Raw genomic sequence first — 19331 nt, 5'->3', positions numbered from 1 at the left:
CAAGTTTGGCAAAGACCTGTCTATAAGGACCAGAGGATAGGTTTCCCTTGAAAAATAGTCCCGATTGAAACCCTCATTACAGGAACCTGTCCCTATTATGTACTAGTACATGGCAATTGCAATCGATTGTAAATGCCCTAGATCTTTCATGGCACAGGGTCCTGTCGGCTATGGACAATCCAGGGATATGGCCTTGTGAAACCGAATCCCCCAAGAATACGAGTTTAGAAAAGAACTGATATAAAAATCATACAAATCTATGCTGATCAGGTCTTTGTTATTGGGTGTCCATGGGTTCTGTCTTGACCTGAAAGCTTGATAGGAAGTCTTTGAGTTGGGTGATCGTTGCTTCCGTCTTGCGGAAGGACGTCATCAGGGATTCATTAGCCTTGCTTTGTTTCTGTAAGAACAAAAGAGAGAGATAAAGATTGATAGAAAGTCTTTGAGTTGGGTGATCGTTGCTTCCGTCTTGCGGAAGGACGTCATCAGGGATTCATTAGCCTTGCTTTGTTTCTGTAAGAACAAAAGAGAGAGAGAGGGATGAAGATTGATAGAAAGTCTTTGAGTTGAGATCGTAGCTTGTCTCGTGGATGGAAATCAACAAGGGTTCATTAGTTTTGCTTTGTTTCTGTGAATAAAAAGAGAGATTAGCATTAACTCTCTGCTTCTAATAATCACTAAAATCCCTAAATGTCAATAAAAAAATGTATTCTTACAGTGATAGTATCATCAAGATAATAGCAATCTTCTCAAGTAAGGCAAAACAAGAGTTTGTTTGCTGTAACTGGGCAGACCAAAGTCAAACCTGCCAATCTAGCCCCACCCCTACCCCCCCAAAAAAAAATGTGTCACTTGACCCTAATTTTCATTGATTTATCTACTGCAAACAAAGCATTGCTGACATCCTCCCTGTCATATAATATTCACATGGACGATGTTAGTACGGCTTCATTCACTATTTTAAAAGACAAGCAAACTGACCAACCCACCCCCCCCAATTAGGCAAACCTATATGTTTTTAGGCCTACCTAGTAGTATATCTGGATTTAATAATCACCTAAGTCCCTAAATTGGCAATGCGATTGAAACCTAACAAGAATTTGCCCTTACTGTGATAGCATCATTGAGATGTTTAGCTTTTTCCTCTAGTTGAACCCTCTGCATCCTGAGCTCTGCGGCCCGGCGACCAAGTTTCTTCTTCTCATCTTCCATAGACTGCTTGTGGGATAAGAAGGCATGCACGACGGCCAAGGTCCCTTGCCAGTTCTCCGGCTTGTCTTTGCCTTTTAACTGCAATGGTCAAAGACAGGTTTCATACAAATTACTAAGTTAATTGTCAAAGGTTCGGACTGCCGCATCATTCCGTCATAAGGCCTTGCAAGTGACTTTCAGGAAACTACTTTTGCTACAGGCAGGTCGCCCGCCTGACAGTATCTGGCACACATCTCATACGCAGTTGCCCACCGAAGCGCGCTAAGGTCTGATATGCATGCAGAAAAGCTTTGAACATTCCCAAATCTTTGTTACAGGTGAGTTGCGGGCAATCACCTGCAACTCACTAGCAAGGCTTGCACGGAACGATATGACGGGGCCTTTGAATCTTTACATATTAATGTCGAGGCCACCCTTCCATAAGGCATATATTTTCATTACAGCACAAACAGTAAAAATACATGAGGGCTCAATATGCATGTATGTCTACAGGCAAATAGAGAGGTAATGGAGACCAATCAAATGGTTCTCCAGCTAGACGTTGCCTTTCAAATAAAAAATGGATGCAAATAATTGATATCTTGATATATTTAGGTCAGGGCCACTTCCTCATAAGGCACATTTCTATAACAGAATGAAGAAATAAAAAAATTTAAGAGCATAAGGAATCTCCAAGACCAATGTGAAGGACAGTGAAGCCAATTAAAATGGCATCCACTGCCATGGTCTTTGATGGTGTTCATTTCATTCAAGCTCTGATGATTAATCATTATCTTTCTCTTCATGACTTCTTGAAGTTCTTCTTTTTTATTCCCATGAACTAAAGTAAATGTTTGTGCAAGTTCTTCAATAAGCTCTTATTTTTAATGGCAATTTCAACCTTACAGCTTCAAACAACAATTTCAATCATCATTATCAACCAATCAAGACTTTCAACCAACCATTTCAAACAAAGTTTTCAACCAACAGTTTTAATTGAATGTTCCAATTAACAGTATTCACCTATCTTTTACAAACCAACTTTGTATTCAGACCTTGATGAACAAAACTGGTAGTTTCATTTAACGATTTCGACTCAGATTAAAGCAAGTTTTTATCCAGCAGTTTCAAACAAGAGTTCCCAAGAACACTTTCTAAAAACAGTTTCAGAACAACAGTTCATAGAACACTTTCTAAAAACAGTTTCAGAACAACGCTACCTTGCATTGAGGACAAGTCCAGGCTCCTGGCAGTACAGACGAGAGAGGCGGGTCTAGGCAGCCAAAGTGATAGAAAAGGTTATATGTATCAAACATCAAAAGCTCACCAATCTGCCTGCATACTGCACATATATCAACCAAGGTTATCAACCTCCAGTTCCTAAGAACAGTTTAAGCCCAGCCTACCTTGCATTGGGGACAGCTCCAGGCTCCGGGGTACGGAGGAGAGAGGCGGATCTAGGCAGCCAAGGTGATAGACAAGGTTACATGTATCACACATCAATAGCTCACCAATCTGCCTGCATACTGCACATATATCAACCAACAGTTCAAACAACAGTTCCTAAGAACAGTTTTAAACCAACCCTTACCTTGCATTGAGGACAGCTCCAGGCTCCTGGGGGTACGGACGAGACGGGCGGGTCTAGGGAGCCCAGGTGACAGACAAGGTTACAGGTATCACACATCAATAGCTCACCAATCTGCCTGCATACTGCACATATATCAACCAACAGTTCAAACAACAGTTCCTAAGAACAGTTTTAAACCAACCCTTACCTTGCATTGAGGACAGCTCCAGGCTCCTGGGGATACGGACGAGACGGGCGGGTCTAGGGAGCCCAGGTGACAGACAAGGTATCACACATCAATAGCTCACCAATCTGCCTGCATACTGCACATATATCAACCAACAGTTCAAACAACAGTTCCTAAGAACAGTTTTAAACCAACCCTTACCTTGCATTGAGGACAGCTCCAGGCTCCTGGGGGTACGGACGAGACGGGCGGGTCTAGGGAGCCCAGGTGACAGACAAGATTACAGGTATCACACATCAATAGCTCACCAATCTGCCTGCATACTGCACATATATCAACCAACAGTTCAAACAACAGTTCCTAAGAACAGTTTTAAACCAACCCTTACCTTGCATTGAGGACAGCTCCAGGCTCCTGGGGGTACGGACGGGACGGGCGGGTCTAGGGAGCCCAGGTGACAGACAAGATTACAGGTATCACACATCAATAGCTCACCAATCTGCCTGCATACTGCACATATATCAACCAACAGTTCAAACAACAGTTCCTAAGAACAGTTTTAAACCAACCCTTACCTTGCATTGAGGACAGCTCCAGGCTCCTGGGGGTACGGACGAGACGGGCGGGTCTAGGGAGCCTAGGTGACAGACAAGATTACAGGTATCACACATCAATAGCTCACCAATCTGCCTGCATACTGCACATATATCAACCAACAGTTCAAACAACAGTTCCTAAGAACAGTTTTAAACCAACCCTTACCTTGCATTGAGGACAGCTCCAGGCTCCTGGGGGTACAGACGAGAGGGGCGGGTCCAGGCAGCCCAGGTGATAGACAAGGTTACAGGTATCACACATCAACAGCTCACCAATCTGCCTGCATACTGCACATATATCCTCATGGCCCTGGTTATTAGACATAGATAAACAAAGTAAGTGGGTAGCCAGTGTTATATCTATATACAGTGTTTTGACAATGCATTAACCCGGGTTATTTGGACCCATCTCACAGCCGTGGAGGGGCGGATAATCTACAAGGCAGTATGGTTAATTTATTATGTAATAAGATTTTTCATTAAAAGAATTAATTATGCTAATTTATTCACGAAACATACTGCCTCAAAATTGCCAAGTTTTTATTCACAGACTCTGTTAGATCCTGATCAACTGTACTTCAAAAGAAATTTGCAATTTTTTTCTTTGTATTTTTTTCTTATGTATTTATTTGTTTTTTTACTTTTGTTTTTTACTGTTTTTTTTTATGGAAACTGTTGCAGACTTAATTCTGATCATTAAGACAAAACAAAAAACAACAAGACAAAATCAATTAAATTTAATCAGTAAAAGTAGAAATAATGATACATTTATGAATTTGTTTAACTACACAAATTGCATTGGCTTTGTACATAAATTCATGTTTTTGAGAAGTTTTGGGTCTGACATGCACTGACATAATAATGCGTAATTTTGTAACCGCGTACCCGGGCATCGCAAATTCAGTCACAAAAGTTGCGGGAGAAGTGAAAGTAAAATGAGTGGCGCGGTCAAAAAATTTCGCGTGGCAGACTAATCGCGAAAAATGTTGAGGGGGGCGGATTCCAGAGAAACAATCTGCCACAATTTTTTCCCAAAAGCTAATTTCAAAATTGATCCACTCACATCGGACTCTTGTTTAGGAACACCATTGACTCCTACATTTTCCGACCCAGCACCATCTGCAAACCTTGCAGGCCTGGCAGCTGTAGTAAACAGAAGGCAAAATACGGTAAGTCAAAGATTTAATGATTTGATCTAAATGAGCACATACAATATTTATTTATCCTCCATTTGATTATATCCTGAAGGGCAAGTAACAAAGAGCTTTGCAATCAACTACAAATTTGACATATGCCAATCGGTTAAGAATATCTAAATAAATTTCTAAATACACTGTCTTATCCATCAGTTTTCAAGGATTTTTATCACTTAGGCTTGGTCTCATGTACATAGATCCCTCAAATTATTCTTATTTATTAATGGATATGTTGTATTTCTCTAAGTTTTCTTTGCACTGTATGTGCAAATCCTGAATATTTGTGTGTTATGTGGAATCTCAATGAAATCAAATTGAATCAAAATTTCAGTGACAATGAAGGTGCTGATAAAATTACAAAAAGGGGAATCCCCTAAAATTATCAAATTTTAAGTTGTACATGTGACCCCATTCATTATTTTCTTCATGAACTACTTGAGCCATGATCATTTGAGAAAATTAAACCCTTCCATGTGAAACAGTGAACATTCGAATCATTTCAGAAAGGTCCTCCAATGTAGGGGGTCAACAAACATACTTTAGGAATTGCTTGTACACTGAATAAGAAATAACTATTATGCCAATGAATGTTTTCTAGTGAGCATTTCAATACCATGAATCAGGGAAAATTTGAAGGGGGGAGGCTCTGAACAGTTTTGTTGATTTTGAAAATATTTTTATGTATCATGAAAGCAGTATGATCCCCTTTCCTAACATACATGAATATTTTCAGATAAAAAAACCAACAGCAAAAGAATGGTGCTGATTAAAAAACTGTCCAGTCACCCCCACCCTGACAAAAGTCACCCTGGTTAATGGCAAATAGTTTATATATGAAAAATTAATAAATAACCACAATGCCACTGAATGTTTTTCTGGGAAGCATTTCAATAAATATCTTGTCAGTGATTTTCACTGATTATATCACTCTCGGCCAATCAGAATCAAGGATTTCCAGTAGCTTATAACACCTCTTATAGTGAAATCATTGACAAACAAAACCTTCCACTGTTCATACCTTTTCTTCTCTTCTCTCCTGACCATCCGTTTGCAGCAGCTAGATAACTTGTAGCCGATCTCCGACTCTGTTTACAAACAATCAATTGATATATCGGGTTACTAGGCTTACCATATGAAATAAAATATCTCAGGCCCACGTGGGCACGTCATGGTCTATTGGTTCTGACTCTCGCCTTTCAAACTCAGGGTCATGGGTTCGAATCCTAGCCACAGTGTGTTTTCCTTCAGCAAGACATTTATCCACACTGTGCTGCACTCGACCCAGCACAGGTAAATGGGTACCGGCTGTGCACACCAGAATCGGTAGACTAGCTTTGCCGGGTAATATAGGAGTGCCTTGGACACCTAGCAAGGTGGTACGTTCGCTATACAAATCCTATATTATTATTATTTCCAAAGAACAGAGACCCATAAAACACAAATGAAATCATATCCACAGTTCATATTGTATCCCAATATGAAAAAAATTGGAGTCGATGGACTTTCTAAAGAGCAATAATGAATTTAGTATGGGCATGCTTTTGCACATATTTGGCCTGCAAACTTTGATGAAAGCTGCTTCCTTTACTCGTTAGGGGAGATCGGGGTTAGTTGGAATGCGAGGTAATTTGAAACACTGTAATTTTCTTTAATGCCTCTAAAATAAATTTATGCAATACTAGCAATAACCTGAGGGCAGTTTTGCAAGCCAAACATAAAATCTAACCTCCAACACTAATCAACCCCTAAACCTCATCTTTACATTATTCTGAACCAAAAACTCTATTACATTCCAAACTCTACCCTATGCCCTCTGAGATATTAAGACTGGAGCATATGTAATGTCACCAGTAAACAAAGCGGGTGTAGACCATGTGGCATCTTTCTCAATCACCTCTCATATACTTACCTCTAATTCATGCTTGTCAAACTTTGAGAACTGTGGATTGGCAGTACTTCTTCTTTTCCTTTCTGACCGCTTACTCTGTAATGTCTCTGCCGTCTTTGGGGTGACCAGGCCAATGGATGCCATGAATTCAAGTTTCTATAGCAACAAGTAAAAAACAATAACAAGGTGAGTAAATACTACAGTGCCAGTTGAAATTCTTTCACTTGGACAGCAGCAGAGGACAGTAGGTTCAGAAACTTCAGATTGAACCAAATCTATTGTTCTTTGTCTTGTGGATTCAAATTTGATAAATGAAGTAAAGATTATATCATGCTTCCCAAAAGATTGATTTGGATGTTGCCAAATCCCATTGAGACTATAATCAACACATGGGTCTTTACAAGTACAAATGAGTGTTTCAATAAATTACCTAGTCAATGGTAGGGTCTTTGGGTTGAATTTTAAGACCACTTTCCTTGAGTGGATAGTTCACACAGCAAATAAGTCTGCAATAGAGAACGTAGACTACAACATACCGTTTCTTCGGCAGTAAGAGGCTTCTTCTGGCAGCTAGTCGTAGAACTTGTAGAAGACGTTGACGATGATGACGGCTGAGAGACGGCGATACTCGATATTGATGAGGGCAGTGGATTGTCTTTAGGTCTCGTAGAAAGAAATTGACGCTTGTATTGCTTTGCCATATAGTCAAGTTCCTAAATGGAAACCATATTAAAATACAAGTGAAAATACCATACAATAACACTGCAAATTATGAAGCATTCATATCCACAACGCAGAGTGCTCAAGGTGCTTACTATCATAACCCTGGCTTTGGCCGGCTACCTTCAAGGTGCACAAGCTTTTCAAGGAATGAATATTCATGCCAGGTACCCATTTACTATCCCTTCGTTGAGTGAAGCACAATGCAGATGAATTTCTTTCTGGGGGAAATAATGTCTGAGCTGAAATTTGTACTCGGGGCTCTCTGGTTGAAAAGAAGGGATTTATTTGGCCTAACATGTAGATTTATGTCCGGTGACAAATGGTCATACATAAATTAAAATGACAAGTCAAGGTTTTTAGAAGGGCAAAAATAAAAATTTTGAGGGCTCCTTTTCACAACTTTCTGCCTGAATCTGCAACATTGGATAAATTTTAACATTGCACTGAATGGGGATTTTTTTTTTAGTTTTTTTTTTAAACTTTCCTGGAGGCAAATAATGCTGTTCGTAAGTTAAGAGCGACTTTAAGAAGGACTGGAGAACCTTTCTTACGCGAGTAACCATCGTCAATGAAAATACCATTTACCACAATAAAGAATCACCAGTCGTTCTTAACTTACGAACAGCTTTATGAAATGTCCCCTGGGCTAGTTTGAACATTTGAGGCTAAATCATCCCCAGCATCCAAGTCATTAGTTATCAGGAGTCGTTACCACAAAACTTAGCAATGATCGTAGAACATTTTTCTACGATCAATTCCAATGACTACAATGTGTAATCAACCGTAACAATCAAACGTACGATTAATCATTAACCTTTGCGTTACAGGACCATGTCTTGTCTTGAGATGATGGTATATGAAATAACATTGATCCACATCACAATCTTATAACACATAACATTGTTTTGCAATTACAAGAATTACCAACTTTTGATGCCTTGGGCATGGAACATTCTCATTAATGTCCTCAATGATAGTAATAATAATAATCCATATTTTTATTTGTTCAAAATAAAAATAGAAAATAGAAATCATTAAAAAAAAATAATCATTTTGCCAAATGCTTGTGGACCCGGCAGCCACTGAGCAGAGCCAATTTTGATGCTGCGCTATCCCTTGAATCGTTGGACCCCATACAGGGTAACAGCAGCTCCTATCTCTTAAAGTCTTTTGGCCTGACGCAGCCCGGGCTTGAACTCCAGGCCTTCCAGTTATGAGGCAGTCACTCTACCATAACTATCATAACTACAACAAGTGAGCACCTACCTTAGACAGGTTCTGTGAAGTTGGTCTCTTCACCACAGAGTTCAACCGATTGGAAATATTTGGCACCTTGATGCTGATCACTGATGGTTTGTTTGTGAGGATGGACAGTCGAGTGGGGGTGGAAGGGGTGTGCTGGGCGCCCCCTCCCCCTCCTCCACCGGTAATGGGCGTGGCAGTGGTGGTGGTGGTGGTATGGATGGTTGCAGGTGCTACTTGTTGTTTAGTGGTTGGATTGCCGAGCATGTTGGCCTTCACACGATTAGGGATGTTGAGGTGTTGTGATGTTGTCAGGGGCTGTGCACTGATTTGAAGTTGTGTGATTTTCTATTAAAACAAACAAACGATTAAAGTGTTTCGTTTACTAATTTCTATTGTTAACGCATGTAGTTCTTTAAAACCATGTAAATTTATATGCATATCAGACATTTCCAAATTTTTTAATGATAACAAACTAAATTTCCATATGTACCGTACCAATGCATCATTGGCAATAAAATATCTAAATCTGAATCTGATACAGACTTGCAAATTCTGAATAATTACATCATATTGACTAGCCTCAAACGAGCATTAAACATATGCCCACAACAGAATCATAATGGCCAGAGTCTTTTAACAAGGGCAATATGGTTCTGTTAACAGCAAAATATTTTATGATCCCCAAAAGAAGAGATGTCCAGTCAATATTGTAATACATCGAATAAGACACTTCTCATCAAATCTGATGCAAGAATCTGCAGTAGCTTATCACATTTGTCAGTGCAAATCAGGGTTCAACAAAACTTTTCATAAAAACACTCCCCAATATTTAAGTGTGACTGAACTTACCCCTTCATGTTGTGTGGAGGGTTTCCTCACTCCAAGATCAGAGCGCAGCTGTTCCACAACTTTTTTCTATGAAAAAAAAATAACATAAAAGCAAAAAAACAAGGGTGATAAGTGTATCAAAGAAACTCCACAGTGCTGTGTGCGAGGCTGGAAAACCAGACTTGAGGAGTACAACACTCATATTTATAAGAGCTCTCCCCCCCCATTTTTTTTTCTTCTTTTAAATATATTTTGGTTTTATTTTTTTTTTTTCAACACTTTTCTCTTTTTTAATGTAATATCAGTGCTTTACTTGTACATTGAATGGTATCATTTTGTATTTATTCTGAAGAACAGCCTTTGGCTGTTAACAGTACCGTGTCAAAATGAAATAAAATGAAATGAAAATGAATGAAATTTCATGAAGGGTACACACAGCTAATCAATGCACAGTGCTATAAAACAAACAAAACCAAAGGAACTCAGACCCTTATTTGTTGCGTAATAACAGTGCATTGTACTGTACATGTAACAAGCTGAAAAATCGATCGATACCGCTAACTAGCGGACTCGAAAATTAGGGAACAAACATCTTTCTTGGGGAGTATGTATGGTTGACCTGCATGTAGGTCTTATGTGTATTTTGCTCCATAATAATGAACCATTTAAAGAATTAACACTTTGCCTTTAGCAGCCTCAATGAAAAAAAAGATATCCTTCAGTTATAATTTTTTCCAAAGCCTACGAAAACCTTACAAAAATAAAACAACAAAATGAACAAAAATAAAAACACCCCCCCAAAAAAAAAAAAAAAATTACTAATAACAATAAATAAATTTTAAAAATATATATATATATACATACATATAAGTAACAAAACCCACCTGCTTTTCACTAAGAGAAGTAATCTTCGCCTGCTGGTCTTGAAGGTTCTTACGCAGTTCAACATTCTGTAAAAATAAAAAAAATCAATAAATTACCGTACTAGGAATATCATTGAACAAAAGAAAACAAACAGAGTATTTTATTAGTCCTCACCAGGGGCCAATCTTACAAAGAGTTGCGATTGATCCGATCCATCGCAACTATGGAAAACCAGCAAAGTCAACGTATAAAGTCCATGTTCGTTCAAAATAATTTCTAGGAATATGATGTATATCCATAAATTCACTGATTTCTTCACAATTTGGTATGTTCTCCTTTGTATACAAAGGATATTTTACAAATTTCCTGTATAAAAAATTATGACACTGATGGATTTCCATAGTTATGATTGATTGGATCAATTGTAACTTCTTGTAAGACAGGCCCTTTATCATTTGATGGTCTCATGATGCTTTATAATATAACCATGTTTAATAATTACCCTTTTCTAAGAGTGAGCTAATATTATATCATGAATGCATGTTATTTCATACATTATTTTTAGAGGAACCTTCTTTGGCAATTTCTAGATCTACTGTATGCAATACCTGGCTACAAATACATGTACCACAAGATTTGTTTCCCTAAGTAATACATTATTTGTTCTCCAAATTGACATGCTATAGAAGATCCTGTCCATAAAGACCTTCTGCTAATACAAGACTGCCTTTGTCTTCAGAGGGCTACATGTACAACAGTCTTCTTTCTTTCTTCTTCTTTTTTTTTGTTATTGGGACAACCCAATTTTCAAGGCTTCCTGGTTTAAATCTTTTTATTACACTTACCTACATTTTCAAATATAATACATATAATGTGAGTCTTCATGACATCACTTCATTACATATTTTTGGATTTTCTAATGATATGTGTTTGTATGAAATTTACTTCTAAAAAACTTATTACTTGATGGGGAGGAGAGCAACATAAAAGAAGTTTCCTTACATTTGGTTCACTCCTGATCTTTGTCACAAGTATCTGCATGGAAAGAATTTAAGCAAGTCATTAAAGATCAAAATATTTCAGGAAAATAAAAATCACGTCAAGGGCCTTTGGCCAATTTCACCTCAAAATATTAAAAGGAGTAGTCCAGGGGCTGATTGCACGAAATGGTCTTTCCAAGGACCGTCTTTCGTGTCGCCCATCTTTTACGATATGCTATAGGCGGGGTGTTTCTGAAATTTATGATAAAGAATAAGATTTGTTAGTTTGCTTTTAAATCAAATTTTATACAATTTTATGAGTACAGGTATCACATCATTTTATTTAAACAAATATTTTGTTTAATTCAACGGACGAATAAAATATGTTTGCAGATAATTTATTTAAAATGCGTTTCACATGGCGCATATCATAAAAGATGGCGACACGAAAGACGGTCCTTGCAAAGACCCTTTCGTGCAATCGGTCCCTGAAAATTAATATAAGGGAGCCACAGAAAATCACATTCAATGCAGTGCTGAAGTTTAAAATCCCATGTTGAAAATTTCGGGTTGTGAGAAGTGTAACCCTCAAAATGAAAATAAAGCATTTTTGCCTGGGATATTTTTTAAATAAAAATGCACATGTGAAGACAGCACTTCAATCTGACAAAAGACAGTAATTTCATTCACACAAATAAAAAAACAACTAAATTTATGTAGGCCTAATATATAATGAACCGAACAACTCACGATTGTCCAAACTTCAGCCTTCGTGCCCAAGGCCAAAATTATATATTCTTCACATTTTTCAAGAGACACTAATAAAAAAATTTGCAACCCTTGTACAGCTTTCTTTAATCATTATTTCATAAATATGGAACATTATAAGTTTACGAAACAGATTAAAAATATGACAAGTTCTAAAAAAAGAATACAATTTGAGTACATCATTGTAACTGTAGTGTTAGAACTTATTTTTCTTGATGTTGTTGTTAGACCGAAAACTTGATCTACATGTAGCCTATGCTATGGATTTGTATGAAGTTCCCATGTCATGCATATTCACACTAAATTCCCTGTGCTGTGGATTTAGATCCATTTGTAAATATACTGAAAAAATACAAAATGTGCAGGGTTTGTGGAATACTATTTATTAGGCCTGGCTTACATACAACACATGACACACACACACTCTCTGCTCACATATTGCACGGCCACGGTACACTCCCAGTCCATATACACATGCATGTAAACAAATGTCAATGAATGAAACTTGCAGCAGCAGAGCTGCAGGACAATAGACCAAAAATGATGTGGGAAAGATGCGGCGAGAAAGTTTGGGAGAACCAGAATAACCACCCATTCTGAAAATTATAGTGAGCATCCACAGAAAATTGAGACTATCTATGTGTACTATAAATAAGAAGAGGAAAGTTCATTTGAGTGAAAGTGGCCAAAAGGGTCTTGCAGTGGCTAAAATCAAAGATTTTGTAAAGGTCAAAAACACGAACTCGCGAGGAGTCGCCGGTAGAGCACCCAGAAATAGTCGTAGACTTGCATGCAAATTACACATGCACGCACACAAGTTGCAATAGGACATTTAAACCGGAGGGGTGCAGCAGCAGGCATCACTGGGTATCGGCCCCTGAATTCTGCGAGCTAAGATTCACAAAACCTTGTATTATTATGAAAAGTTACCTGATGGGTTTGTATTTCCTTTCGCAACAATTGCTGCAGCTTCTCCAGATCTTTATTAGACATCTTCAAGGCGACACCAGATAGTCACTAAACTCCAGTTCGAGCAGATAAAAATACCGTAAGAGACAACAAAAATAGATTCACTTGGTGCACCGCATTACGTGGGCGTAGTGATAAATTAAAGTTATAAATTAATCATCGAACGCTGTCGAAAAGATAAAGCCTATTATAAATAATATTTCAAAGTGAGAAATATATTTCTCTCATTATATTTCGACATTTCATCCCAAATTTAGTAACCAAACTTGACAGCGGATTTTGCTTATTTCGCGGATGCATGGGATAATGAGTAAAGTGGTCTTATGCATCTCTCAAAGTCCCCGGATGTGGGATTCCCAGCTCGTATCTGCTTTGTTGACGAGAACTTGTTGATGGAATGCTCCTTGTTTACAAAATAATCAAATTCATTAGAATGGAGGAGAATAGAAGTTAATATGAATCAAATAGCTTATTTAATACATCCACTACATTATTTTTTTCAATCAAAAAGAAGGGGTTACTATATACCATATCCCTGAATTTTTAATTAATTTTATTCCCAAACTGGGGTTAATAAAGTTTGTAGGCCTAATGGCATATATTTCTTTGTTCTTACCATAGAGGTAGGTGTTCTTACCATTGTTCTCTATCACTCTCCTGCTCTTTCTCTCTCTCTCCCTCTCTGTCTATGACTGTCTTTGTATTTATATCTTATCTCCACTCTCCCTATCTCTGGCCCACTCCTTATCTGTTTGCCACTCCCTCTTTTATTGTATTTCTCCTAACACCCCCTCCCCCTTGCCTGTGTTATAAAGTCTCCATACAATATTGCTTATTCTTTCACAATTGTTATTATTTCCGTGTGAATGAATCTACACACAAAATCTTCAATACAACGCTAATTTTTTATGAAATATTCATATTTATTAGTTACAATCAAATGTTCCAGGGCTTGAAAGTAAAAAGAAGCAATTGATACAAATAAAAACAAGTTTTCTTTTCATATAATTAAACAATACAATACTTTTAAAACAATGAGCAAACATTTTCATGATTGTATCACAATATTCAAGTTTAGGGAACCCAGATCCGATAAATGTATGACCAATCTTGAAGAAAAAAAATTATCTAAAAAATAAAAATAAATAAAAAGGGAGTTAAAAATAAATACCAAGTGAGAAAAGGGCCTCGTGTAAAACGAAAATACAACAGATTTTGTATTTTAATCTGCTAATCATTAAAATGTGCCTTTAGCTAAAGTCTGATCTCCCAAATGCATCTATAACTATTCATACTTATTACCAGATTATATGAATGCGTGTGCCCCGGTGTGTGCGTGGAGGACGTGAAACAAAAATGTGTTTGACTGGATAAATTTTTGGATTTGGAGGCACCCAATCCAAATAATTCTGCAAAATAAATCTGCATAATAAAAAAAATATTAATGATTTTTTCTTTTACATATAAAAATTATAAGCATTGAATGGGCTGGGAATTTCAAAGTATCCTTGTTTGTGGCTGTCTGATATCCAATCAGTGACATTGTAAATTAAGTACTTAAAAAAATAAAAGATAAAAAAAATTATCAAAAAGGCATTAGATAGGAAACAATGCCAAATTTGAATTTACATGACTGAAACAATATTCAAATGGCCACTACACTTATATACATGTAGTGCATCACAGAAAAAGTAAACATTTTTTCTTCAAAGACGAATGATATTTCATTTAGATCATAAAATTCAATTATTCCTCTTCACATTTCACACATTAATGCGCAAGACGAGATTGAAATTTTAATGTCAAAAAAACTTGGACAAAATTGCTAACCATTAGATGACCATGCTTATTCGATGAGTGGCTCAGTAGCATTTCTTTTTTATTCTTTAAGTTTCTCTCATCGATCTCTGAAATGATTCACATGCGAGTTGGGCGCAAATGGTTTCTGATAGTCCTAAATGTTTGGTTATAACCTGCCATGCATGAATGATTTGCAAAGATGTTGGTCTTGAATCAAAGATGAGATTCCACTCTTACCTAAGTGTCAAATTTACAGTAAAAACAACCATTAACTGTAAATCTATCTCTGAAAATTGGTTTCCTTTTTGTGGAGCGCACTGTATAAGTAGAAATTTAAGATGATACTTGAGTATAATTTGAATTATTAACCATGTACCAAAGGCTTTAATGTGAATTAAAAGTTTCAATATCATTAGATCATTGATTAAATAAGTTGAAATAAAGTATAAATTTGATCTGTATCTCATAACAAATAATTAACAGAAGATGGAACTGTAAAAGAGTACCTGAATGAGTAATCCATCCAAACAGAACATAACAAAAGTACAAATATTGATATTAAAGCAAGAATTGACACTGTACTAATGGAGTCATGGGGGGTGGTGAACCCTTCAGAATTTTTTTAAAAACAATTTAACCAATAAAAATGTCATGAATGGCTGCTTCAGGTTTACAGAAAAAAATCATCCTAACAAAGAGTTTGTTGTAAAAATAGCAGAAGAAAAAAATAATTTAAACTATTGGCGAAGATTTGAGAAAAAAACATAAAAAATTAAAAATATTAGAATTTTGATTATTTGATTTTTGACGTCATATATACAAGAAGCTTCTCGTGTATTGTGAATTAGAAAAAGATAAATTTATGTATTTCATCTTACATAACATATGGGGCAGCAGCTCGTATGACATCGCATCTTAAAGTTCAAATAAATTTCTCAATCTGTAATTAAATTTCATCAAAGCTTCACCACTAGTTTTTCTTTTCTGGTATTTGTAAAACAATATTTTTGTCAGGGTGAACTTCCCCTTTAATTGCTTCAACTGAAGTGAAATTTTAAGTCCATAAGAAGATCAATCTCAATGATAGTTTGAATATTAAAGGTCAAGTCCACCCCAGAAAAATGTTTGTTTGAATGAATAGAGAAAAATCAAACTAGCATAATGCTGAAAATTTCATCAAAAATGGATGTAAAATAAGAAAGTTATGACATGTAAAAGCTTCGCTTATTTTTCACAACACAGTTATATGCACAACGCAGTGACATACAAATGAGAGAGTCGATGTCCCTTACTCACTATTTCTTTAGTTTGTTTGAAACTTAGAATTATTCACTATTTCACTTTTTTACAGATTTTACAATAAGGACCAGCTTGACAAACTCATATTGTATTAGACATTGGTGATTCCACATGTTCAGGGAGGAATCAATTGTTTCATTTGACAACAATGAGAAAATTAGAATATTTCGTATTTCATATAATACAACAAAATAGTGAGTGGATGACATCAGTCTCCTCATTTGCATACACACCAGGATGTGCATATAACTGTTTTGTGAAATTAAGCAAAACATAACTTTCTTATTTTACATCTGATTTTGATGAAATTTTAAGTGTTATGCTTGTTGGATTTTCTCTTTTTATTCAAATCAACTTTTTGTTGGGTTGGACTTGTCCTTTAATCAATCACAATCTTTTGAAAGATGGGTGTCTATATGGTTTTCATAATTTTGTTTTAGTGCATTGCAGCATATGGAACATGAAGAAAATGAATTATTCCCCCGACATTTCAAAACTATTGCTGTAATTAGTATATTTACAATCATATTTTCGATGGTAATTATGAGACCACAAATATTGTTAGAATTACTACACTGCTTTCCCCATTGTGAAATTTATAACAGTATTAAATAAATGCCCAAAAATGCTCAATTACATTTTTTTCAATTAAGAGATCTTTACAATGTTTCAATTTCATAATGCTTAATATGATTAATTAACATTTCATTCCTTTTGCAAATGTAAATGATTAAAATTTTGAGATGAAAATTGAAAGAGGAAACACATTCTATTGTTCCTTTTAAATAATTCAATAATGGCTTGAATTCGTTAAAGGGGGATCCAACCCAAATAAAAGTTGTATTTAGAGGAAAAAGAAAAATCAGACAAGTTGATGGGTGAAAGTTTGAACAATATCGGACAAACATTAAGAAATTTAAGAATGTTTAAAAGTTGTAAATATTGGTAATCACTATACCCATGGAGACTTCAAATTGGCCGCATATGTGATGTCACAGTCATGGAAGGCAAGGACTACTTTTCCATGTACTTCAGTACATAAAATTACTAAAATATCATTTTTCCCAAAAGATTTACTTAAAATTATACTTTTCTTTCATGAGGACATAAAACAATATACTACCTGGGTTATATTTAGACTGCTGCCCCAGGAGAATGTGTACTTAGGAGAAAACCCCAATTCGTGATAATTAAGTATATGGCCTATGGGAAAGTTGTCCTTGCCCCTGTCAAAATTTACTTACCCAGTTGCCAATTTGAAATCTACATAGTCTTAGTGATCTCAATTTTAACTACAGCCATAACTTTCTTATTGCTCGGCCGATTTCTTTCAAACTTTCACCATTCTGTTTTATTTATTTTTTGCCTTTCCAACACAAAATTTTATGACCAAGGCTGGATTCCCCTTTAAGGGTTGTTACATGTAACTAGTATACATGAGTGAAATCATGTCATTTGACGTCAAAAGTTAAATTTAGGAATTTGCAAAGGTGGGCTTATTTCACAACATGGTGAATGTAAAAGCGCATCATTTAACAAAATGAATAGGTTTTACCCCTTGGGTAAACTTTATTCACATTCGTGAATGCAATTGAAACATCCTGGGGGTGTTTCACAAAGATTTAAGTACGAGATGAAAATTGAAAGAGAAACATATTCTACTGTTCCTTTGAAATAATTCAATAATAATGGCTTATATTCGCCATATGAATACTGCCCACCAAGACCACACACATGGCCCTATTGCATTAAATCACTCTATGGTAACACTGCCATCCAATGGTAAGTTCAATGGTAATAACACTCAGTAGACAATCAAAGTCAAGGATTCCTCGTAAATTACTTCTGTTATCACAGGCAAAGTTCTCATATTAGTTTTATTCAATTCACATTTCAATTCAAGATGGCTGACTGATACCTCCGTCACATTTGCTCTATGTCAAGCGTACGGCGAGTCAAAACGGCCGTTTTAACATATTTTGTAATAGCTAAGTTTGAATAAGAATTGATAAAACGGCTGTTTTCAACTCGCCGTACGGCCGCTTTAGAGCAAATATGCCTGAGGTATATTATAACCATATCATCAATGGCTGGTATTCTGATAAAACTAAATAATTTAGACTACGGTATAACCCTAGTGTAAATTTGGATTTCAAACTGCACTTCTATGGAATGCTGGCATCATATTTCTTCCATATTCATTACAATTATAATATACCAATTAATTCATGAAAATTCATTATATTTTTACATTTTCCTATTCTTTCCATTTCACAACTCAATTAATTTTCGAACAAATTTTTGCAGCACGATAAGAATAAGTTTCAATTTGTGACAAATGGCACTCAGTAAACCTGTGGTCTCAGTTAACCCTGGTTTAACTAACCATGGGTATCATACCATCACCACAAATGTTTTCCATTTCTTCCATAAATTTGGGCTAATAGTCTCTAACAGAGTACAAAGTCAAATTTCTCTCTTAACATTCGACGATTTCATAGCAAGTTTTCGGTAGAGCATGATGAAAAACCTTCCATACGTTAAATTTGACGGGAGTCGCTCCATGTTGACCCAAACCATGACCTAATATATACCTAATAGGCCCCATTAAAGGAAACCAAAACCCAAGAAAAGAAGCAATCTGTTTGGAAAGAGCAAAATGAGAGGAACAATTTAAAACAAGTTTCATTAAAATCGGTTGTAAAATAAGCAAGTTATGGACGTTCAAAAGGTCTGGTTGTACTATGGGGATCCTCAAGTTGGCAAACATGCTTCAAAATGGCAACTCTCCCTTCGGTTTGTACACAATTTTTTTATATTTCACCCTTTTTCTTTCAAATTGCATATTGCCTCAATCTGAGCATATTAGTATAATATATGTCATGGGAACATATAATTTACACCAGATACATATATGTCAAGGTCAGGAGGAAATATGAAATATGTGACATAAAAGGAGAAATCTGAAAATTTGTGTACAGAACAAATAGTGGGTTGTCCTCAATATCGGCCATTCTGAAGCACGTTTGCCAACTTGAGGATCCCCATAGAAATTACAACAAGACTTTTAAACGTCCATTACCTCTCTATTTCATAACCGATTTTGATGAAGCTTGTTTTAAATTTTACTTCTTGTTTTACTCTTCCAATAAGTGTGGAAGAGCCGTGGTGTAGTGGTTCTGACTCTCGCCTTATAAACAGAGGGTCGTGTGTTCGAATCCCACCGC

The 19331-nt window shown here is 36.2% G+C and overlaps 1 protein-coding gene across 2 annotated transcripts; it reads right to left on the bottom strand.

Moving 5' to 3' along the window:
• Positions 1-207: 207 nt before the first annotated feature.
• On the bottom strand, positions 208-13137 carry LOC121421321 (PHD finger protein 21A-like). 2 transcript variants are annotated; one of them, XM_041616005.1, is made up of 12 exons: positions 12967-13137; positions 11291-11323; positions 10309-10374; positions 9446-9511; positions 8618-8941; positions 7165-7341; positions 6650-6784; positions 5759-5825; positions 4608-4687; positions 3711-3854; positions 1111-1290; positions 208-400 (listed from the first exon to the last, which is right to left on the bottom strand). In XM_041616005.1, the coding sequence occupies exons 1-12, from the start codon at positions 13027-13029 to the stop codon at positions 278-280; spliced, it is 1458 nt and encodes a 485-aa protein (XP_041471939.1). In that variant the 5' UTR covers positions 13030-13137; the 3' UTR covers positions 208-277. The 2 variants fall into 2 exon arrangements, with proteins under 2 accessions (XP_041471939.1, XP_041471938.1); XM_041616004.1 differs by having other exon boundaries at positions 208-513; positions 12967-13136.
• Positions 13138-19331: the final 6194 nt, after the last annotated feature.

The sequence above is a fragment of the Lytechinus variegatus genome, chromosome 9, assembly GCF_018143015.1.
Source record: "Lytechinus variegatus isolate NC3 chromosome 9, Lvar_3.0, whole genome shotgun sequence".
Classification (NCBI taxonomy): domain Eukaryota; kingdom Metazoa; phylum Echinodermata; class Echinoidea; order Temnopleuroida; family Toxopneustidae; genus Lytechinus; species Lytechinus variegatus.
The sequence above is the reverse complement of the archived record's forward strand: the minus strand, read 5'-3'. Positions and strand labels throughout refer to the sequence as shown.